The 25,433-nt window shown below is 45.1% G+C and overlaps 1 protein-coding gene across 4 annotated transcripts in view; it reads right to left on the reverse strand.

The window, feature by feature from the left end:
* ATL3 (atlastin GTPase 3) overlaps positions 1-25,433 on the reverse strand; it is a 182,168-nt gene that overhangs the window by 135,302 nt on the left and 21,433 nt on the right. For 3 of the 4 annotated variants that reach the window (XM_063944901.1, XM_063944902.1, XM_063944900.1), the window contains exon 2: positions 6,662-6,870. In XM_063944901.1, coding sequence (XP_063800971.1) covers positions 6,662-6,870 — 209 coding nt within the window. Of the gene's footprint in view, positions 1-6,661; positions 6,871-7,188; positions 7,301-25,433 lie in introns of those variants that run through there. The other variant, XM_063944899.1, reaches the window with a different exon arrangement.

The following is a 25,433-nucleotide window of genomic DNA, read 5'->3' on the forward strand; positions in this document are numbered from 1 at the left end:
CTTCCCTGTGTGACTGCCCCCCAGCCTCGAAGGCTGGCATCCGTGGTCACCAGGACCCAGTCCTGTATGCCGAATCTGCGGCCCTCTAGAAGATGAGCACTCTGCAGCCACCACAGCAGAGACACCCTGGTCCTTGGAGACAGGGTTATCAGCCAATGCATCTGAAGATGCGATCCCGACCACTTATCCAAGAGGTCCCACTGAAAGGTTCTTGCATGGAACCTGCAGAATGGAATTGCTTCGTATGAAGCTACCATTTTTCCGAGGACTCGTGTGCAGTGATGCACCGATACCTGTTTTGGTTTCAGGAGGTCTCTGACTAGAGATGACAGCTCCTTGGCTTTCTCCTGCGGGAGAAACACTTTTTTCTGTTCTGTGTCCAGAACCATCCCCAGGAACAGTAGGCGTGTGGAAGGAACCAGCTGTGACTTTGGAATGTTTAGAATCCATCCGTGCTGTTGTAGCACCTCCCGAGATAGTGCTACTCCGACCAACAACTGCTCCTTGGACCTCGCCTTTATAAGGAGATCGTCCAAGTACGGGATAATTAAAACTCCCTTTTTTCGAAGGAGTATCATCATTTCTGCCATTACCTTGGTAAACACCCTCGGTGCCGTGGACAGTCCAAACGGCAGTGTCTGGAATTGGTAATGGCAATCCTATACCACAAATCTGAGGTACTCCTGGTGAGGATGGTAAATGGGGACATGCAGGTAAGCATCCTTGATGTCCAGGGATACCATGTAATCCCCCTCGTCCAGGCTTGCAATAACCGCCCTGAGCGATTCCATCTTGAACTTGAATTTTTTTATGTATGTGTTCAAGGATTTTAAATTTAAAATGGGTCTCACCGAACCGTCCGGTTTCGGTACCACAAACAGTGTGGAATAGTAACCCCGTCCTTGTTGAAGTAGGGGCACCTTGACTATCACCTGCTGGGAATACAGCTTGTGAATTGCCTCTAGCACAGCCTCCCTGCCCGAGGGAGTTGTCGGCAAGGCAGATTTGAGGAAACGGCGGGGGGGAGGCGCCTCGAATTCCAGCTTGTACCCCTGAGATACTACTTGAAGGATCCAGGGATCCACCTGTGAGCGAGCCCACTGATCGCTGAAATTTTTGAGGCAGCCCCCCACCGTACCTGGCTCCACCTGTGGAGCCCCACCGTCATGCGGCGGACTTGGAAGAAGCGGGGGAGGACTTTTGTTCCTGGGAACCTGCTGTTTGTTGCAGCTTTTTTCCCCTACCTCTGCCTCTGGACAGAATGGACCCGCCTTTTCCCCGCCTGTTTTTCTGGGGTCGAAAGGACTGTACCTGATAATACGGCGCTTTCTTAGGCTGTGAGGGGACATGGGGCAAAAATGCTGACTTCCCAGCTGTTGCTGTGGAAACTAGGTCTGAGAGACCATCCCCGAATAACTCCTCACCCTTATAAGGCAAAACTTCCATGTGCCTTTTCGAATCTGCATCCCCTGTCCACTGCCGAGTCCATAAGCCTCTCCTAGCAAAGATGGACAGAGCACTTATTTTAGATGCCAGTCGGCAGATCTCCCTCTGTGCATCTCTCATGTATAAGACTGAGTCTTTTATATGCTCTACGGTTAGCAGAATAGTGTCCCTGTCTAGGGTGTCAATATTTTCCGAAAGGGAATCTGACCACGCAGCTGCAGAACTGCACATCCATGCTGAAGCAATCGCTGGTCTCAGTATAATGCCTGAGTGTGTATATACAGACTTCAGGATCGCCTCCTGCTTTCTATCAGCAGGCTCCTTTAGGGCGGCCGTATCCGGAGACGGTAGTGCCACCTTTTTTGACAAGCGTGTGAGCGCTTTATCCACCCTAGGGGGTGTTTCCCAACGTGACCTATCCTCTGGCGAGAAAGGGAACGCCATTAGTAACTTTTTAGAAATTACCAATTTTTTTATCGGGGGAAGCCCACGCTTCTTCACACACTTCATTTAATTCTTCAGATGGGGGAAAAACTATTGGTAGTTTTTTCTCCCCAAACATAATACCCTTTTTTGAGGTACCTGGGTTTATATCAGAAATGTGTAATACCTCTTTCATTGCCTCAATCATGCAACGAATGGCCCTAGTGGACATTAAATTAGACTCTTCGTCGTCGACACTGGTATCAGTATCCGTGTCGACATCTGTGTCTGCCATCTGAGGTAGCGGGCGCTTTAGAGCCCCTGATGGCCTTTGAGTCGTCTGGGCAGGCACGAGCTGAGAAGCCGGCTGTCCCGCATTTGGCATGTCGTTAAATTTTTTATGTAAGGAGTCGACACTTGCACGTAATTCCTTCCATAAGTCCATCCACTCAGGTGTCTGCCCCGCAGGGGGTGACATCACATTTATAGGCATCTGCTCTGCCTCCACATAAGCCTCCTCATCAAACATGTCGACACAGCCGTACCGACACACCGCACACACACAGGGAATGCTCTGACAGAGGACAGGACCCCACAAAAAGCCCTTTGGGGAGACAGAGAGAGAGTATGCCAGCACACACCAGAGCGCTATATAATACAGGGACTAACTGAATTATATCCCCTTATAGCTGCTATAAATTATATACTGCGCCTAAATTTAGTGCCCCCCCTCTCTTTTTTACCCTTCTGTAGTGCAGACTGCAGGGGAGAGCCAGGGAGCTTCCTTCCAGCGGAGCTGTGAGGGAGAAATGGCGCCAGTGTGCTGAAGGAGATAGCTCCGCCCCTTTTTCGGCTGACTTTTCTCCCGCTTTTTTATGGAATCTGGCAGGGGTATTTATCACATATATAGCCTCTGGGGCTATATATTGTGATTATTTTGCCAGCCAAGGTCTAATTATTGCTGCTCAGGGCGCCCCCCCCCCCAGCAGTGACCGGAGTGTGAGGTGTACAAGAGGAGCAATGGCGCACAGCTGCAGTGCTGTGCGCTACCTTGGTGAAGACTGAAGTCTTCTGCCGCCGATTTTTCCGGACCTCTTCTAGCTTCTGGCTCTGTAAGGGGGACGGCGGCCCGGCTCCGGGAACGAACACCAAGGACGGGTCCTGCGGTCGATCCCTCTGGAGCTAATGGTGTCCAGTAGCCTAAGAAGCCCAAACTACCACCAGTTAGGTAGGTTCGCTTCTTCTCCCCTTAGTCCCTCGTTGCAGTGAGCCTGTTGCCAGCAGGTCTCACTGTAAAATAAAAAACCTAAAATATACTTTCTTTCTAGGAGCTCAGGAGAGCCCCTAGTGTGCATCCAGCTCGGCCGGGCACAGAAATCTAACTGAGGTCTAGAGGAGGGGCATAGAGGGAGGAGCTAGTGCACACCAGATAGTACCTAATCTTTCTTTTAGAGTGCCCAGTCTCCTGCGGAGCCCGTCTATTCCCCATGGTCCTTACGGAGTTCCCAGCATCCACTAGGACGTCAGAGAAATAGGGTTAATAGGATTTTTTAAATGGGCGTCTCATTTTTCTCATTTTAATGTCACTCCATTTCCACTGCCGTGATAACCATTCAATATTTGGTCCAATATTGGATATTTTTATTTTATGCTCGTTCCATCATCCCAAATAACACAGGGGGTTATTCAGAGTTGTTAGCAAACCAAAAGTCAGGAATTGGGCCAAACCATGTGCACTGCAGGAGGGGCAGATGTAACATGTGCAGAGAGATTTAGATTTGGGTAGGTTATGTCTCTGCTTTATTTTTACACTGCAATTTAGCTTTCAGTTTGAACACACCCCAACCAAATCTAACTCTCTCTGCACAGGTTACATCAGCCCCACCTGCAGTGCGACATGGTTTTGCCCATTAGTGTGCTTTTTTTGGTTTGCTAACAACTTTGAGTAACCCCCACAATTGCTTAATTTACGTGCAGTTACCACAGTATCCCGTTAACCTGCTGTAAAAATAAAAATGCAGATAACATCCAAACCTTAATGACAGTTTCTTGCGCCATGTTCCCATTCTATGACCAGTCCAGAGGTTCCCAAACTGTGTGCCGTGGCTCCCTGGGGTGCCTCGGGACACTTGCAGGGGTGCCCTGGGTTGGTGGTCCAGGACCAATTAAAATTATTCATGGTCAATATAATAGGCAAAACCAGTGCTGATGGCTGCCAGTCATAAAATATGTGGCCAAACAGAAGCAAATCTTATCCCTCACCACAAAACTGACCCTAAGGATGACATACAAACGCGATCTACTTAATGTAATATTTATTTCTAAATTTCTCAATAAGAAATTTTTGGCCTAGGGGTGCCGTGAAAAAAACTCTGATATTCTAGGGCGCCGTGATTCAAAAAAGTTTGGAAACCACTGGACTAGTCAGTGGAGTAATCTCCTAAATTTAACTTTTTCTTTTTAGTTACGGTTACTACAACTCAAAAGGTTTTATATAAAAGCCAAACACATCCCCACAATCAGTTGTTAGTTTTAAATACATGACACAAGGTTATTTTCTATTGATTTGAACATTGTGCATCACAAAGTGATACGCTTGCTTACTTTGTATGTTAGTAATCTCCCCAATGAAATTGACTTGTTTCTACATTATATTGTCACAAAACACACTTGCCAACTGCTAATATCAATTAAAGATTTTTGCTTAAGCTTTATAGTTAGAAGATGTAATTTAAGAAGACTCTATAATATAGAAGTTAAGAAATGGAACTGTCTGGTGATTTTAGAGAAAACGTAGTGTTACCCATATATTAGGGCAGCTGTTCCCAAACTCTGTGCTCAAGGCAACCTAGCAGTCCAGGTTTTAAGGATATCTATGGTTGAGTACAGATGTCTTAATTAGTACCTCAGTCAAGTTAATATAACCATATGGACATGGATATCCTTAACATCTGGACAGTTGAGGTGCACTAAGGACAGAGGGGCAGATGTATTAACCTGGAGAAGGCATAAGGAAGTGACAAACCAGTGATATGTGCAAGGTGATAAACGCACCAGCCAATCAGATCGTAACTGTTAATTTACATATTTGAGCTGATTGGCTGGTGCTTTTATCACCTTGCACATATCACTGGTTTATCACTTCCTTATGCCTTCTCCAGGTTAATACATCTGCCCCAGAGTTTGGGAACCACTGCATTAGGATAAGTGCAAACTGCATACACTTTGTTCCAAGTGCATTCTATAGTGTGTCCCATAATGATGGGACACATTTTATTTTTCATATACAAGAGTATGGGCACTTGCCAATCCTTAAAATATATTTTATTTTAAAGTCTGACTTAGGGACATTGATCCTTAATGTCACAGCCATCCCGGCTGATGTGCTCCACCGCGCTATGGTGGGGATGACAGAGAGCCCGAGAATGTCCTCTTCGATGTGGTGACCAACTAAGGGATGTGATACTCAAACCTTGAACTACGCTATGAACTCCTGTACCTTGGTTATGTATTACACATAGTCCTTAATAAATGTGTTCGTTCCAGTCTCAGATAATTACATTTAAATTGTGTCCCATCATTATGGGACGGGTGGTCTTCAGTATGCCGGCTGTCGGGATCCCGGCTCACAGTATAACGGCGCCGGAATCCCGACAGCCGGCATACCGACACTTATTCTCCCTCGTGGGGGTCCACGACCCCCCTGTAGGGAGAATAAAATAGTGTGGCGCGCATAGCACGCCACCGTGCCCGCAGCGTGGCGAGCACTGCGAGCCCGCAAGGGGCTCATTTGCGCCAGCCACACTGTCGGTATGCCAGCGGTCGGGCTCCCGGCGCCGGTATGCTTGTCGCCGGGAGCCCGACCGCCGGCATACCATACTACACCCTTATGGGACACCCTGTATTTGTCAGTAAATTACTACAGTGTGGATTCTGTCTACTCTGCTTTTTCTTACATACTCTGAACGTATGAGGAACAGAACACTGTATACCTGGTAACAAAGAGAAACGTTGCAGCACAGACTACTATATGAAGAATGGAATTTTCCCTTGAGTTTCTCATTATGCGTATATCAGCTGATTTTGTGAATATAAATCACACTGAGATTTGTTGCCTTCACAAATGTTATCACCCATTGTTGCTACCGTTTCATGACTGTATCTATGGGGCCTATTCATGAAGCAGTGATCAGAGTGGAGAAGTGAGCCAGTGGAGAAGTTGCCCATGGCAACCAATCAGTGTTGAGGTAACATTTATAAAGTGCATTCTGTAAAATTATAAATAGCAGCTGATTGGTTGTAATGGGCAACACATCTCCACACTTTGTACTGCTTCATGAAAAAAACCCTATATATGTTGTGATATCACTGCAACTTTGGTATCACAAGTATGTGCATATATATATATATATACATACACACACACATACCTACACATACACACATATACACACAGGTATAACACCTGGGGGTGAATTTACTAAGATGGGAGTTCTATTTCAGATGGGATGTTGCCCATGGCAACCAATCAGATTCCAGATACTATCTTCTAGAATGTGCTAGATAAATGAGAAATAGAATCTGATTGGTTGCTATGGGCAAGATCTCATCTTAAATAGAACTCCCATCTTAGTAAATTTACCCCCTGGGGTACTAACAGAACTATAAATATATTTGGGTACTTTTGTAGCAGTGGCACGGAAGTCTGACATTCTGTAATTGTGGCAGGAACAGTTATGTGATTGGTTAAGAGGCTTTGCAGTGTGGAGAATGTATGGGGATGAGGGATCACCTGGCTGTACACGTATCTCAGCATGAAGTCTAGCAGGAAGGATTTCCCTTTGCGGAAAGCACCAGCCACAGACACCACCACGACATCAAGATCCCGAACGTGGTCCTGGAGAAGCACAGACGCCAGCGCCTCCTCGTCTAGCTGGAACGAATGATCATCCTTCTGCACTATAACTACCTGGACTGGACCAGGAGTTAATGGAGCCATGTCTGTGTCAGAAATTGAGAGAAAAAGAGAGGGATAAGACCCGAATATCAGATTGAACAAACAAGCCTATTCTTTGGCGCAGAATTAGTGATTATCCACTTATAAATCAAGCACGTGGAATGGATCAAAACAATATTATGGACTGTGGAGAAAAAAATAGGTTAATCTCTAGGCTACAAGTTGGAATTTCAACTTTACTGGGACATGCTAAAACAAGTCAGAGACAGAGAGGTCTAAAACTATATAAGGATGTTAGGAAAAGCAGCATTACTACAAAAATACAAGGGTTTGGGGCAGAAGACTCAGGAAAGTGATACTACCAGAGCTGCCGAGGCCCGCACCCAGCAGAGGAAATGCAGTGTCCCGGGCCAACACATCTGACTCACAGCACACAGAGCCTACTACACATTTTTTCATCTATAACCTGGCACAAAGAAGTGTGCGGATGATGCATTCTGTGAGACACAGGGAGGGGGAGCGGAGGAGGGGCAGCTGCAGAAAGAAAGAGGGAGAGAGAAAGGAAAGGGCAAAGCTAAAACATACAAACCAAAGAATAACCTGAAGTAGTGCATGCTATGCAAGTGTTTAACACAAAAAATTAAACTGTTCATATAAGGGTCAAAGTCATACTTGCCTACCTGACCCTCTCCATGAGGGAGAAAATGCTCTAATCCTGGACTTTCCTGGTAATGTATGATTGCCATCACCTGTGGTGAAACACCTTTCTTATCTATTAACTAGCTCACCACAGGTGATGGCAATCATACATTACCAGGAAAGTCCAGGAACAGAACATTTTCTCCATCATGGAGAGGGTCAGGTAGGCAAGTATGGTCAACGTGTGTACTAAGCCAGAACACTGGTCATCTATAATGTACGGATTGGGGCTGCATTATCGGTGGCTGTGATCCCGACTGTCAGCATCCAGGCGCCGTGATCCCGGCCGCAGAATGCCAGCAGGGAAGGGGGGGGCGAGTGCAATGAAAGGTGGCGAGCGCAGGTTATTCCCACTCTGTTGGTATCGTGGACACCCACGTGTCGGAATAGTCCCTTCTAGTCGGCATGTCGGTATTGTGAAGGTTCAGGATGCAGGGCGAGTTATTATGACAGTCTGTCTCCTGACCGTCGGTCACATAACTACATCCCATAATGTACATAGAGGGGAATTCAATTATTGTTTTTAGGCACACTGTGCCCAAAAGAACGTTGCATCTTTAGGTGTGATTACCGCGGGAGCCAATTGTTTCTGCTGGCACCCTCCTGAGGTAGCTAGCAAAAAGTCTGTTTTTTGGCACATTTTCCATGTTGCACCCCATACTTTATAGATGAGTTTAGCTGATTTATGCGCGATCAACCCCTGTATATTTGGGAGTGATAAGAAATGGGCGCCCAGTGCCAGAACAACAATTGCTTATCCCCCACCCCCCCGTCTAAAGTGACGGGTGATTGGGCGCACTAAAACAATTGAATCGCCCCCACAGACCCCCATATCCCTCTGCAGAACACACAGAAAGAGCTGCAGAGAAAACATCTACAATTTGCAGGGATCTGCCCCACCCTAGTGACCACATTACATAACTGCTATGCACTGTTTCTGTGGGTGTCCATTAAGTAATCCTAGGTGGGAACAGCACCTTTTTGGAGGAGTTATCCAGTTCTGACTTCCATTATTTATAGTGCTGTCCAATTTGATAGGTATGGAAGTTTAACTTGTTTTAGTCACCTACAGTACATGATGGATGGTCAGGCAGCATGAGGATTGGGGATCAGTAACGAGTTTTTGTGATGCAATGAAAAAAAAAAAAAAAATATATATATATATATATATATATATATATATATATAATTAAACACTGTTCAAAGCAGATAAATACCCACCCCCATTCATAACGAGCATAAGCTTAATACCCATGCACCCCATATACAGCTCCCCATTCCCACGCCTAGCATAAGTTATTAGCCACACATTAGCAGCATCACGTCTGCTCCGTTTTATACACCCACCTCATACGTCCCTGTGCTCGTGCCCCTCCCTTATCCTATGTGCATTGCAGAGTTGTATACACAGCATGATGGTCTGTGCACCCCCATACCAACAGTATCTATCCCACCAAATGTCCATACCCATGGTTACTACCTAAGCCTAGCAACCCACAAGTCTCAACACACAGACGTGTACCCACAAGTGAAACCTCCTGCCCAGCAGTGCTATGCTACAAACACAGCCTTGTGTGCCATGCCAACCACACATTGTATCGTCTTAGTCTGAAACCCACAAATTGAAGACCTTTGCCAGCCTTCCATAACCCACAAAATCCAGCCCTGTGCCAGCCACATTTTACCCCTCCCTGTATTTCCTCATTTTTACCTCACTTGGCATTAGATAGATGTGAAAAGAGCAGCTGGTGACACATATACAGTATAGCATTGTCTGGCCTGATACACTGGCAGCCAGAACTATTACTACACTATGAAATCTCAGGCAATCGCTAGCAAGATTCCATTGCCTATAACCTGATCGCCGATAATAGCATCTTGGCCTTTTCTCTCCAAATACAATATATGCTAGTTGCTAGTGGAAAACAGAGTAAGTACAAACATGTCCATGATGTTAGGTTGGTCCTGATGATAAAAGGAAACATCAATAATAATCCCCAAAAAATGAGTGCTGGATTAAACCTAAATTATACAATGTCACATCTCATACAATATACAGGTGTTGGAAAGTTCTAAACTGCAATACTGGTACACTGAAGTAAACTTGCCCCAGCAGCACTACCAAAGCAGTGCTAAGTCTGAGAGTGGCCAGACTGAAACGGAAATGGATAATAACTGTATAAGCTTGTAACCCTTTGAGTAATTATCTGCTAGCAATAACCGCCCGCTATAACACTCAACTCCATCAAACTAATACAATGTAAAGAAACTAGAAATGGATCCTGTTTTGGGCTTTATCCACACAGATTTATCGATATTTTAGTGACTTATTCCTTCCGCTAAAAAAATACAAAGCTGATGGTGAAGCTAGTGCCTGCTTATATCAACAATATCAGCTCACTATGAGGGATATTCAATTACCGCCAAAGAGACATCGGGAGTGAAAACTCCCATTGTTTCTTCGATTTTTTTACTCCGGGATATTCAATTTCAACACTGGAGGCAGGTGAAACAAATCCCTGATAAGCCGTGGCACACGCTAGTTTATCGGGGCTAATTTAACAGCCCCCCCCCCCCCCCGGCGATACTTTTACACCCGACAGTGAGTGCGGGTAATTGAATATCCCCGTATGAGTAATACCCGTTTTCCACCGAAATCCTGGGTCTGCCCCGGGATTTTTTACCCGGCATTTTGCCAGGTCGTACCCAACTTAGACCCCTTTTCCACAGCACCATCGTCCTGGGTTTTTCCCAGGTCGCCTCCATTTTCATTGAACCCAGGTAAGGCACAGCAAAACCTGTGGATGTCATTAAAAATAAGAATTTACTTACCGATAATTCTATTTCTCGGAGTCCGTAGTGGATGCTGGGGTTCCTGAAAGGACCATGGGGAATAGCGGCTCCGCAGGAGACAGGGCACAAAAAGTAAAGCTTTAGGATCAGGTGGTGTGCACTGGCTCCTCCCCCTATGACCCTCCTCCAAGCCTCAGTTAGGTACTGTGCCCGGACGAGCGTACACAATAAGGAAGGATTTATGAATCCCGGGTAAGACTCATACCAGCCACACCAATCACACTGTACAACCTGTGATCTGAACCCAGTTAACAGTATGATAACAGCGGAGCCTCTGAAAAGATGGCTCACAACAATAATAACCCGATTTTTGTAACTATGTACAAGTAATGCAGATAATCCGCACTTGGGATGGGCGCCCAGCATCCACTACGGACTCCGAGAAATAGAATTATCGGTAAGTAAATTCTTATTTTCTCTATAGTCCTAGTGGATGCTGGGGTTCCTGAAAGGACCATGGGGATTATACCAAAGCTCCCAAACGGGCGGGAGAGTGCGGATGACTCTGCAGCACCGAATGAGAGAACTCCAGGTCCTCCTTAGCCAGGGTATCAAATTTGTAGGATTTTACAAACGTGTTTGCCCCTGACTAAATAGCCGCTCGGCAAAGTTGTAAAGCCGAGACCCCTCGGGCAGCCGCCCAAGATGAGCCCACCTTCCTTGTGGAATGGGCATTTACATATTTTGGCTGTGGCAGGCCTGCCACAGAATGTGCAAGCTGAATTGTATTACACATCCAACTAGCAAAAGTCTGCTTAAAAGCAAGAGCACCCAGTTTGTTGGGTGCATACAGGATAACAGCAAGTCAGTTTTCCTGACTCCAGCCGTCCTGGAACCTATATTTTCAGGGCCCTGACCACATCTAGCAACTTGGAGTCCTCCAAGTCCCTAGTAGGCGCAAGACACCACAATAAGCTGGTTCAGGTGAAACACTGACACCACCTTAGGGAGAGAACTGGGGACGAGTCCGCAGCTCTGCCCTGTCCGAATGGACAAACAGATATGGGCTTTTTTGAGAAAAAAACCACCAATTTGACACTCGCCTGGTCCAGGCCAGGTCCAAGAGCATGTTCACTTTTCATGTGAGATGCTTCAAATCCACAGATTTGACTGGTTTTAAACCAATGTGTTTTGAGGAATCCCAGAACTACGTTGAGATCCCACAGTGCCACTGGAGGCACAAAAGGGGGTTGTATATGCAATACTCCCTTGACAAACTTCTGGACTTCAGGAACTGAAGCCACTTCTTTCTGGAAGAAAAATCGACAGGGCCGAAATTTGAACCTTAATGGACCCCAATTTGAGGCCCATAGACACTCCTGTTTGCAAGAAATGCAGGAATCGACCGAGTTGAAATTTCTTCGTGGGGCCTTCCTGGCCTCACACCACGCAACATATTTTCGCCACATGTGGTGATAATGTTGTGCGGTCACCTCCTTTCTGGCTTTGACCAGGGTAGGAATGACCTCTTCCTGAATGCCTTTTCCCTTAGGATCCGGCGTTCCACCGCCATGCCGTCAAACGCAGCTGCGGTAAGTCTTGGAACAGACATGGTACTTGCTGAAACAAGTCCCTTCTTAGCGGCAGAGGCCATAAGTCCTCTGTGAGCATCTCTTGAAGTTCCGGGTACCAAGTCCTTCTTGGCCAATCCGGAGCCATGAGTATAGTTCTTACTCCTCTACGTCTTATAATTCTCAGTACCTTAGGTATGAAAAGCAGAGGATGGAACACATACACCGACTGGTACACCCACGGTGTTACCAGAACGTCCACAGCTATTGCCTGAGGGTCTCTTAACCTGGCGCAATACCTGTCCCGTTTTTTGTTCAGACGGGACGCCATCATGTCCACCTTTGGTAATTCCCAACGGTTTACAATTATGTGGAAAACTTCCCCATGAAGTTCCCACTCTGCCGGGTGGAGGTCGTGCCTACTGAGGAAGTCTGCTTCCCAGTTTCCATTCCCGGAATGAAACACTGCTGACAGTGCTATCACATGATTTTCCGCCCAGCGAAAAGTCCTTGCAGTTTTTTTTTTTTTTTTCACTGCCCTCCTGCTTCTTGTGCCGCCCTGTCTATTTACGTGGGCGACTGCCGTGATGTTTTATCCCACTGGATCAATACCGGCTGACCTTGAAGCAGAGGTCTTGCTAAGCTTAGAGCATTATAAATTTACCCCTAGCTATATTTATGTGGAGAAAAATCTCCAGACTTGATCACACTCCCTGGAAATTTTTTCCTTGTGTGACTGCTCCCCAGCCTCTCGGGCTGGCCTCCGTGGTCACCAACATCCAAAACTGAATGCCGAATCTGCGGCCCTCTAGAAGATGAGCACTCTGTAACCACCACAGGAGAGACACCCTTGTCCTTGGATATAGGGTTATCCGCTGATGCATCTGAAGATGCGATCCGGACCATTTGTCCAGCAGATCCCACTGAAAAGTTCTTGCATGAAATCTGCCGACTGGAATTGCTTCGAAGGAAGTCACCATTTTTTTACCATGGCCCTTGTGCAATGATGCACTGATTTTAGGAGGTTCCTGACTAGCTCGGATAACTCCCTGGCTTTCTCTTCCGGGAGAAACACCTTTTTCTGGACTGTGTCCAGAATCATCCCTAAGCACAGGAGACTTGTTGTCGGGATCAGCTGCGATTTTGGAATCTTTAGAATCCACCCCTGCTGTTGTAACAGTATCCGAGATAGTGCTACTCCGACCTCCAACTGTTCCCTGGACTTTGCCCTTATCAGGAGATCGTCCAAGTAAGGGATAATTAAGACGCCTTTTCTTCGAAGAAGAACCATCATTTCGGCCATTACCTTGGTAAAGACCCGGGGTGCCGTAGACAATCCAAACGGCAGCGTCTGAAACTGATAGTGACAGTTCTGTACCACGAACCTGAGGTACTCTTAGTGATAAGGGCAAATTTGGGACATGGAGGTAAGCATCCCTGATGTCTCGGGACACCAGATAGTCCCCTTCTTCCCGGTTCGTTATCACTGCTCTGAGTGACTCCATCTTGATTTGAACCTTTGTAAGTGTTCAAATTTTTTTAGATTTAGAATAGGTCTCACCTAGCCTTCTGGGTTCAGTACCACAATATAGTGTGGAATAATACCCCTTTTCTTGTTGTAGGAGGGGTAATTTAATTATCACCTGCTGGGAATACAGCTCGTGAATTTTTTCCCATACTGCCTCCTTGTCGGAGGGAGACCTTGGTAAAGCAGCCTTCAGGAGTCTGCGCAGGGGAAACGTCTCGACATTCCAAACTGTACCCCTGGGATACTACTTGTAGGATCCAGGGGTCCTGTACGGTCTCAGCGTCATGCTGAGAGCTTGTCAGAAGGGTTGGAACGCTTCTGTTCCTGGGAATGGGCTGCCTGCTGCAGTCTTCTTCCCTTTCCTCTATCCCTGGGTAGATATGACTCTTATAGGGACGAAAGGACTGAAGCTGAAAAGACGGTGTCTTTTTCTGCAGAGATGTGACTTAGGGTAAAAACGGTGGATTTTCCAGCAGTTGCCGTGGCCACCAGGTCCGATGGACCGACCCCAAATAACTCCTCTTCCTTTATACGGCAATACACCTTTGTGCCGTTTGGAATCTGCATCACCTGACCACTGTCGTGTCCATAAACATCTTCTGGCAGATATGGACATCGCACTTACTCTTGATGCCAGAGTGCAAATATCCCTCTGTGCATCTCGCATATATAGAAATACATCCTTTAAATGCTCTATAGTCAATAAAATACTGTCCCTGTCAAGGGTATCAATATTTTTAGTCAGGGAATCCGACCAAGCCACCCCAGCTCTGCACATCCAGGCTGAGGCGATCGCTGGTCGCAGTATAACACCAGTATGTGTGTATATACTTTTTATGATATTTTTCCAGCCTCCTGTCAGCTGGCTCCTTGAGGACGGCCCTATCTATAGACGGTACCGCCACTTGTTCCGATAAGCGTGTGAGCGCCTTATCCACCCTAAGGGGTGTTTCCCAACGCGCCCTAACTTCTGGCGGGAAAGGGTATACCGCCCATATTTTCTATCGGGGGGAACCCACGCATCATCACACACTTCATTTAATTTATCGGATTCAGGAAAAACTACGGTAGTTTTTTCACATCCCACATAATACCCTCTTTTGTGGTACTTGTAGTATCAGAAATATGTAACACCTCCTTCATTGCCCTTAACGTGTGGCCCTAATAAGGAATACGTTTGTTTATTCACCGTCGACACTGGATTCAGTGTCCCTGTCTGTGTCTGTGTCGACCGACTAAAGTAAACGGGCGTTTTAAAACCCCTGACGGTGTTTTTGAGACGTCTGGACCGGTACTAATTGTTTGTCGGCCGTCTCATGTCGTCAACCGACCTTGGCGCGTGTTGACATTATCACGTAATTCCCTAAATAAGCCATCCATTCCGGTGTCGACTCCCTAGAGAGTGACATCACCATTACAGGCAATTGCTCCGCCTCCTCACCAACATCGTCCTCATATATGTCGACACACACGTACCGACACACAGCACACACACAGGGAATGCTCTGATAGAGGACAGGACCTACTAGCCCTTTGGAGAGACAGAGGGAGAGTTTGCCAGCACACACCAAAAACGCTATAATTATATAGGGACAACCTTATATAAGTGTTTTCCCTTATAGCATCTTTTTTATATATTTCTAACGCCACATTAGTGCCCCCCCTCTCTGTTTTAACCCTGTTTCTGTAGTGCAGTGCAGGGGAGAGCCTGGGAGCCTTCCCTCCAGCCTTTCTGTGAGGGAAAATGGCGCTGTGTGCTGAGGAGATAGGCCCCGCCCCTTTTTCGGCGGCCTCGTCTCCCGCTCTTAACGGATTCTGGCAGGGGTTAAATATCTCCATATAGCCCCCGGAGGCTATATGTGAGGTATTTTTAGCCAAAAAAGGTTTTCATTTGCCTCCCAGGGCGCCCCCCTCCCAGCGCCCTGCACCCTCAGTGACTGCCGTGTGAAGTGTGCTGAGAGGAAAATGGCGCACAGCTGCAGTGCTGTGCGCTACCTTAAGAAGACTGAGGAGTCTTCTGCCGCCGATTCTGGACCTCTTCTCGTTTCAGCATCTGCAAGGGGGCCGGCGGCGAGGCTCCGGTGACCATCCAGGCTGTACCTGTGATCGTCCCTCTGGAGCTAATGTCCAGTAGCCAAAGAAGCCAATCCATCCTGCACGCAGGTGAGTTCACTTCTTCTCCCCTAAGTCCCTCGTTGCAGTGATCCTGTTGCCAGCAGGACTCACTGTAAAATAAAAAACCTAAGCTAAACTTTTCTAAGCAGCTCTTTAGGAGAGCCACCTAGATTGCACCCTTCTCGGCCGGGCACAAAAATCTAACTGAGGCTTGGAGGAGGGTCATAGGGGGAGGAGCCAGTGCACACCACCTGATCCTAAAGCTTTACTTTTTGTGCCCTGTCTCCTGCGGAGCCGCTATTCCCCATGGTCCTTTCAGGAACCCCAGCATCCACTAGGACGATAGAGAAAATGGCCTTTATTCAGGCCCACAAAGATGGGATCACAGAAAAGGGAACAAAAGGGAGGGGTGGGGACTGTGTGAAGCATCCAGTGCCCAGCTCTCCATCCAGGCCTGCTCTGTGCCCAGTACCCAGCTCTCCTTCCAGGCCCGCTCTGTGCCCAGTACCCAGCTCTCCTGTCAGGCCCGCTCTGTGCTCAGTACCCAGCTCTCCTTCCAGTCCCACTCTGTGCCCAGTACCCAGCTCTCCTTCCAGGCCCGCTCAGTGCCCAGTCTGTGTGTGCCAAGTTCTCCTTCCAGGGCCGTTCTCTGCCCAGCTCGTTTGTGTGCACACATAAACAGCCTCTGCAAGCGCGTGGACACGTCTCTTCTGGTCTCTGGGTGATTACATCAGCAGCCAGCACCCTAGAGGGACCAATCAACGGCTTTTGCAGTTACCAGTCTTGAAAAACCTGGGTAAGAGTTGTTTCCACTGCAGTGTTACCTGGTTTTACCCGCTGTAAACTCTGCTCAATACCCGTAAAAAAATCCTTGTCAAGTAGACACGGGAATTTTTCCTTGGAGTCGTTTCCACTGAGCCGCATCCCAGGTACACACAGCAATTACCCAGTGGAAAAGAGGAATAAGATTTCACCTAATACCTACCATAAAACCACACAGATGCAGGGACAAAATTACCATTTTGGTAGCAAAATGTAAGATATACAGATTCTATTTTATAACCATTATCTTAGGAAAGCATAACAACAGCCTACTTTCACAATTGTTTTTATAGTAACTTTATAGCCCATTAAATTCACTGCACAAATGAGTTGGCTAGTTCTTGTGAGTTGTGTGAATAAAGTACACTGTCCTACAGATGTATAATCTTAAATGTTAAGGGCAGTAGGAACACTCCAGCCCACACCAAGCACTAACATTTGACAAATCAAAACTCGTGACAAATAATAAAAGCTTTGTCATTATTTATACAACAGAAAATAAGCTAATGGGAGAAATAAGTACACCCCCACTAGCCTGGAGAGGGCTATTAGGCCATTTCTAAGCAATTCTGAAGTCCATCATTCAACCTCATTCTACAGATTGTAAGCTTGCGAGCAGCCTTCCTACCTTTATGTCTGTCTGTTATTACCCACTTTTCTTCTATTACTACTGTTTCTAACTGTAACCAGATTTGCTGCACTATATAAGAAACTGTTAATAAATAAATATCTGCCCCACTGGTCAGGTACAATTATGCAACTGTGGGGCCATCAGCATATGCTTGTGCAGGGTGTGTTGAATGTGGTTGTTAAGCAGACAGCCCTGGGGTGCCTCCAGCCCTGCACCCAGTCACACTGCCAAATGAAACAATGCTATAGCACCTGCACTTCTGGAATGGACATTGGACTGACACCCGACTTCTCCCACTGTCAATGAAAAAGGGTGGAGCACTAATTGCTATAAAGGTGAGCTTTACTCGCCTGTTTTATTTCTCCTGGAGGGTAACTTTGCTGGACACTTCTGGGGGTAAGGTAGAGCTCAGACGTCATCAAACCCCTCCCACTTCTGCAAAATGCTGCGATTCGTGCAGGGGGCAATGATTAAATTTGTCGTTTTAGCCGCACCCCCTCATCATGATTGTCGTTAATTATCTCTTCACTAGGATGTGGGAGATCTGCTTGCTCTTCCAGAAGAGTGGAGGGACTATATGAAAAACCGTGAATCTCCCACAACTTTCAGGCGAGTAGGCTGTGCTCGCCACAGGTTCTATTCCCACTCTATGGGTGTCGTGGACACTCACAGAGTGGGAATAGTCCATTTTGGTCGGCATGCCGACCGGCGGGATATTCAGGGTGTGGGATCCTGGCGTTGGTATTGTGACCGGCGGTCTCCTGATCGCCTGCCACATAACCGCATCCCGTTCCCAGGAGACATAAATTGTTTCAGGCTGGCTTGGAGGTAACAGATAAACACCAGGCAGCAGTCTTCTAAACACACATGCATGCCCAAAGATAAAAAGAAGAAATTGCATACATGTGCTTAACACACTGCTTTACATGGACAACATAATAAATCAATTTTCATTAACAATATGTAGCAAAACTAAGCAGATGGACTAGAAGCAATCAAGTAGATCCACAACTATGTAGAAACACTGGCTTGTGCTGACCAATAGGCTGACAGACAGCCTGTCAGTCAGTCACTAGTAGAGAACCAGCACTGTAGCAGAGCAATGCAGCAGAGACTTTTAACTAAAAATGTGCTGGCTGATAGACTGATGGAGTGAAACGCTTGGCCATGGAGTTGGCTGGCTGACAGTGGCACTACTGCTGTGCAATTGCAATGAAAAGAACAAAACATCAGGTCCTGGGTTGTTTACACCCATCTCCAGCACAGGACTGGTTTCTTTCTTTAAACCGACGCTCTCTGTATTATGTGGCAGTTGCCAATCCTATTATATGGCAGACATTGATTCTCTCTCTTTGATATAGTGGTCAGTGATGCTCTCTGCATGATATGGCGTTTAGTGATTCTCTGTATTATAAGGTGGTCCCATATTTATAATTTCTCATCATCACTTACTGCTTTAGTATTCACACACAGGAACTTCTATAAAAGCGCGTCCCAGCAATGTGTAAAAGTAAATTGATCATTAATGCAATCACTTCATTTCCAGGTTTGGGATCCAGCCATACGACTGTGTGAGTGCCCATAGGATCCCTCTCCTGGCAAAGCTTTTAAAGTGTAGTCCATAGGTTACAATGGCTGATGCCATCTGAAGACAGCATTTGCTATTGGAGTCAATCTCTGGAATGCTTCACATTCTGGAGCTTGGTATATTCTGGAAATAAGCAGCCACCATAACCACCTATGGGAGCTGCTTTTGCATTTGAAAACGGGGGATTTCTGCATATTTCTACAATATTTGCCACAGTCCCCTGTACATACATCCAGATGGTACTTTATATTTGCAAGATATCACGCAAATATTCTTTGATACATATGCCCGATAATGTGGAGGTTTACACAATATTTTCAGGGACACTTTAAATTCCCACTCTTCATCTGTATATGGATCAGTGATCTTTTCAATGCTCCCTGTTGAGTAGATCATTTCTGTACTGCGTAGAGTTTAGGCCAAAGTGTGCTCGGTTTTTAATACTGTAGTGTTCACGCTAGGATATTTTAGCATGGCATCAAGGCTTGCCTGACTGTAAAAGTGCAAAATGCGCCCTGTCCTATGCGAGGTGCCCTGCTAAGACAGAGTGCCCTGTGTGGGAAAAGCTGCAGTGCCCGATCGCTGCCCGGTGAATAGATGCCACGCGCACAGCATCTATTCACATTATGGAGAAAGCTTGGGGGAGGCCCAGAACCTCCGTAAGTGCTGGGCACACGCCAAAGTGTGATGAATTGGGGATGTGTCACTGGACCACACCCCTCCCTGACAGGCCACGTCCCTCCCTGACCATCCACACCCCTTTTTGGCACGCGTACCTGACCCTCTGCGCCCTGCCTCTGATCTGCCGGGAACACTAATAGTGGTCACTAAATAGTCACTGCTTTGTCAGATGAGACTTATAGGTCTTTATATTTGTTTATAGCTTTTTGACCAAACATTTTTTTAGAAAACCTACAGAGTTCTTTACCACACCCATTTTTCTATTGCAGTGTGCCAGGGCCACTTGTATTTGCCCCCCAGGCTGAAAGCTGCAAGCCAGCCCCTGCTCCTGGCAGTGCCCAGAGTAGGTCACATCATGTGGAAGCTAAATGGGAGGTTCAGTCTAAGGGGGTATTGTATCAAGCCTTCTAAGCAGTGGAGAAGTTGCTCATAGCAACTAAAATACTAGCAAGAAGTTGACTGGTTGCTGTGGGTAAAAGCCAACTGTCCACTCTTTAGAAGTCTTGACACACGTCTGGGGGGACACAGGCAAAGCCTCTCTGATCTGCGTGTTGCTCACTCAGGATTGGATGTTTTAAACCAAAAACCTCTCTCTGTTTTTTATATTATGCTGTTACTACAGGCAAAGCGCCGTACCTTCGTTAAGCCTATTATACAAAAAAAATTGCAATTTTATTTAAAATGTTTAATGCCAGTTGCATGACCAGTGCTATTGCTTGACTCCTCCTTGTGAGTGTGTTTTTCTCTGAAAAGTGCTTTTGCATTTCACATTTTGTATTACTATTCAGATTTATTTAATTAGATTAAGTAATAAGTAAGACTAATGCTTAACTTGTTCTTATTTTCAATCTTCTCTATCCAAGTGTATTTTGTATGTATGAATATGTTTATTCTATCTACATGGTATTCATGCTTTAGGTTGACCATGGAAAGGTTGACAGTAATTAGGTCGACCAATAATGGTCAACAGTCATTAGGTTGACCACTAATGGTCAACATGCATTAGGTCGGCATGGTTGATAGGTTGACAGTGCTTACAGTCGACAGGTACATATCGTCAACACAGCTTTTTGAGGTATTTTGAGCATTTTAATCAACTTTTGCATACTTAACCATCCACATGGACTACGACTGGGAACAATAACCTTGCCTGAACAAAAGGTATGTGGTACGCTAATTGGGTTTCCATGTGCTTTGACGGCGAAAACAACACCCAAAAAACTTTTAAATGTTGTATCCACCTTTTCATGTGTCGACCTTATGACCATGACGACCTAATGCATGTCAACCATTAGTGGTCGACCTTTTCAATACTATCTACATATATTCAGATTTAATAGGAATAAGCCGTAAAAAATTGGTTTTATTGAAATATGTTAATCAAAGCCTAACAACATTATTAATGTTGGAAAGCATTAAAACGTGGTAGATTAAGGTTTCCAAAACATGATTATTTTATTTTTTTCATTAAAACATTAATGCAAAACAAAAAATAAAAAAATAAAAAAAAACCTGGGCTAAAAAGAGAAAAAGAAAACAACGGTTTAAACTGAAAATTGTTTCTTTTTTTCCCCAACCCTGTGCCCACTGCTAAATTACAGTAATAAACTTGTAGGATTTTTTTTAAGACTATACAATCTATAATTAAAGGGCACATTTATTGGACTTTCAATACATTTGAATAATCGGATCTTTAGCTACCACACTTAGCAAAAACATATTTCAGAGGCAGCTGAGTAATTTTATTAATAATAATAAATATTATTTATATAGCGCTCTTTCACCAATTGGACTCATGTTCACAGTGTCAATCGCTTGAATTAGCTGGCACACTAAAAATACACAATGGGCATTAAAGCACAGATTGGGGATTTCAGCTTTACTTGTTAGAAAAAAAAACGATTTAAAAAAATTCCAAAACAAATGCAATCTTGTTCAAAGACTAAAACAGGTTTTTCATGGGTAGGTGCTGTTCTGAGATGAAAAATCATAATCTTCCATAACAAAAGTTACAAGCCAAGGAAAAGAGGAATTGTGGAGCTAACCCTAAGCACTAGTACAAACACTGGAGTTTGGAGGAGGAGGGATATTCCACATATGTAGTGTTCCCAACAGAAGAGAGGCATGGAAGGGCGCTGATGTACGAGGACGGGCAGGGGCACTCATTCTACTAATCATTATTGTACAAGGTGATTCAAAAGTCGCAGTACACCCTTTTGTTTCAAAAACTGTGCAGGAAATGGGAAAACTGGATACTCCAGTAAGGTATAGGTGAGGTGGGCTATCTTTTAGGGTATGTACCGAACATGGGCGCCATTTTGATATCGGCCATCTTGAATCTAAGTCAGTTTTTTTAAATGGAAAGGGTGTCGTGTAACATGTCAAACAAAATCATAATTTGCTGAAAAGTTTATTGCTGCAAACAAATGGAAGTCATGGTGCAAAAGTTACAACACTTTTTTGATGTTGCAGGTAACTGAAATAGGCTTTGACAAAAGAGGAGAGAATTGAGATTATTTTGATGTCTGGAGAACGAAGTTTCCGTGTTAAAGCTGCATATTTTAACAACCGGCACCCAGAAAGACCTCCAACTTCACATAAAGAACAAAAGCCACAAAGAACAGAAAGACAAAAAGGACTAAAGGGGGGTACACACGGAGAGATCCGTGCTTAAAATCTAAGCAATCTTGCTAGATTGCTTAGATTTTAAGCACGGATCTGCCGTGTGTATGCCCTCCAGCGATAGCGATGCGCGGCCCCGCGCATCGCTATCGCCGATGCTAGATTGAGCCTGCATGCAGGCTCAATCTAGCGAGTCGCTCACTTCACCGTTGTGTGAAGTGAGCGGCCCCCCGTCGGCTTTCCCCCTCGCTCAGCACATCGCGCTGTGCTGAGCGGGGTGAGAGATGTGTGCTGAGCGGTCTGTGTTAAGATCGCTCAGCACACATCTCTCCCGTGAGTACCCCCCTTAAGACACAAAACTACATGGACAAAAACAATAAAATGTAAACAATTACAGGTGCGCACCAGATGGAGCCAAACTTTGCACAGAAACAATTGCAAGTGCGTACTGTTAAAACACTCAATTGTTTGTCCAATAATTGGCTAGGTTTTTCAAATAACATATATTACACCAGAATCTAAAGAAGTTTGGAAAACATGATATTTGTCAGGGGCATCTAAAGAAGATACGGTCATTAGGTCGATACGGTCATTAGGTCGACAGGGTCACTAGGTCGACATGTACTAGGTCAACAGGTCGACATGAGTTTTTCAAATTTTTTTATTTTTTTTACTTTTTCATACTTTACGATCCACGTGGACTACAATTGGGAATGGTAACCTGTGACAAGTGCAGCAGTAGTGGAGCAAGGCACCTTGCCCGAAGCATGGCGAGCGAACAAGGTGTAGTACTTAGGGTTCCCCGTCACTTTATGAAGAAAACGACACCAAAAAAGTTTAAAAAACTCATGTCGACCTTTTGACCTGTCGACCGATAGTGGTCGACCTAATGACTGTCGCCCTGAATTGTGTCGACCCATACCCCATCTAAAGAGGCTCTTTATCCTACATGACCTCTACCCAGACAGATATTACATTAAGGATTTCAACAAACCCATGACGTGTTCCCACATCCCATGCAGTTGGTTAAGGTAGAGTTGACAACAGACAAGCGCAAGCTTGACACAAGCACAGTTAATTTTGCTGTACTAAACGTTTCAAGGCAGAAAACAAGAATGAGCGATTCACAGTAGAATCCTGGTAGTTAGAACTTTGCCAAGATTTCAATATACAGCACAAAGTAAACACTGACTGTCTGGAGTAGATCAAAGCAAATTCTACTGCAACTGTTGCAAAATATTACAAAAAAAGTTACTTATTCCTTCAACTATAAATAGAAAAGTGAACCATTATTTAAGTTTACGCTAAGATTATGATTATTATTATTATGAAAAAAAAATTAAAACATTTTTTTGGGGGGGGAGTGCGGGTGCTGATCACTGAAGAGAGCACAATTTAATCTCTCTGAACATGTTATATCCGCCCCCCCTGCCGTGCACATAGGGGGTAATTCCAAGTTGAGCGCAGCAGGAAATTCTTTAGCAGTTGGGCAAAACCATGTGCAATGCAGGGGGGCAGATATAACATTTGCAGAGAGAGTTAGATTTGGGTGGGTTATTTTGTTTCTGTGCAGGGTAAATACTGGCTGCTTTATTTTTACACTGCAATTTAGATTTCAGATTTAACTCACCACACCCAAATCTATCTCTCTCTGCAAATGTTATATCTGCCCCCCCTGCAGTGCACATGGTTTTGCCCAACTGCTAAAAATGTTCCTGCTGCGATCAACTTGGAATTACCCCCATGGTTTTGCCCAACTGCTAACAAATCTGCTGCTGCGATCAACTCTGAATTACCCCCAAAGTCTAATGGAGCGAGGATATCATCCCAGAGGTTAGAACAGTTTAGGAGAAATACAGAATACCAGAATGGGGAAGTGGTGACCAGGGAGGAAGTTATCATAAGGTCCAGCAATGTTATTTTTTTGTCATTTACTGCATGACGTCAGAACCAACCCAAGAGGGATCTATATCGTTCATACTCTGTTTAATCCTTTTTTTTTTGTTTTTTTACATTAAAAATAAATTATATATATTTGAAATGGCAACTAGCACAGATTTAGGTTGTGTTTGGGGGAATTGTTTTGTGATGGATTAAACGAACTACAAATATTACAATATTTAAGGCTTCATAGTTGTAATATTTTACTTTAATATGGATGCTTCATATCGGAGTTGTGGCGGTTTAGGTTCCATTTCAAGTGGTTTACATTTGTTTACTCTGACTCAGGTACAGTACATGCAACATTATTTAAAAGGTGGCATCATGTGAATAGAAATCCATGGACACTATGATGGTGGATGTAAGCTGAGGCATTGTGGGACGAAACGCGTTGACACCATTGACTAATCAGCAGTGCACCGGTCCACCACGTTAGAACTCATTTGGCTCTGGAAAATAGCTTGCAGAGGCCCCGCTGCCTATTACCATCAAAGGGCTACTTCCAGCATTACCGTTGGTAACAACCCGCCTGTCAGCTAACACCATCACGCTGCAAGTGCAAACGGCGGAATTCCAGCGGGTAACAACTACGAACCCTCCGATTACATCACCCGGGGCGGTGACAGCCTCACCACCGGGAGAGGGGAGACGGCAGTGAGCATCACAGCGGAGAGACGGGTGAGTCCCTTGATCCCATCCGTTATACGGACACACGTTACATCACGTCCGGGGCGGTGATAGCCTCACCACCGGGAAAGGAGGGACGACCTATACACATTTGTGAGAATTACAGGCAGCGGTCTTCAGTTCACTCTGAATTATAAACCTAGCCGGGACGCCGGCACTGAAAGCCATCAGTCTATTTGTGTGGAACGTGCAAAGGAGTGCAATTACTGATCTATATTGTTTCCTAAGAGGACATTTTAGTATTTATCTAATTATAACACAGCTTTTAAAATAGAGTTGGTATAACACCCAACCATGCATTTTGGAATACATTAACTAAATTGATGCTTTCTTAAAACTATATTTATGTTTATTTTATTCTCCACATGGTGGATGATTTGGTATAAATAAAATGTACTTTTCTTATTATTCATAAACAGTCTCCCAACCTCATTTCTGACTACTTCACAGCCATTTTCTCAAAACTAATTTTTATTGTCACATTGATAATTTACATTATACCTTTTAAAGCGCGATGTTTTATAGATCTTTTCTGTTTAGTTTATGCTAGAGACTCTAACCAAGTCTCAAAACATACGCTGCTGTTTGCCTACACTGGTTGTATTTATATATAGAATAGTTATTTTTTTTTATATATATATATATATATATATTTCTCTATCGTCCTAGTGGATGCTGGGGTTCCTGAAAGGACCATGGGGAATAGCGGCTCCGCAGGAGACAGGGCACAAAAAGTAAAGCTTTTCCGATCAGGTGGTGTGCACTGGCTCCTCCCCCTATGACCCTCCTCCAGACTCCAGTTAGATTTTTGTGCCCGGCCGAGAAGGGTGCAATCTAGGTGGCTCTCCTAAAGAGCTGCTTAGAGAAAGTTTAGCTAGGTTTTTTATGTTACAGTGATTCCTGCTGGCAACAGGATCACTGCAGCGAGG

Source organism: Pseudophryne corroboree, chromosome 11 (assembly GCF_028390025.1).
Source record: "Pseudophryne corroboree isolate aPseCor3 chromosome 11, aPseCor3.hap2, whole genome shotgun sequence".
Lineage (NCBI taxonomy): Eukaryota > Metazoa > Chordata > Amphibia > Anura > Myobatrachidae > Pseudophryne > Pseudophryne corroboree.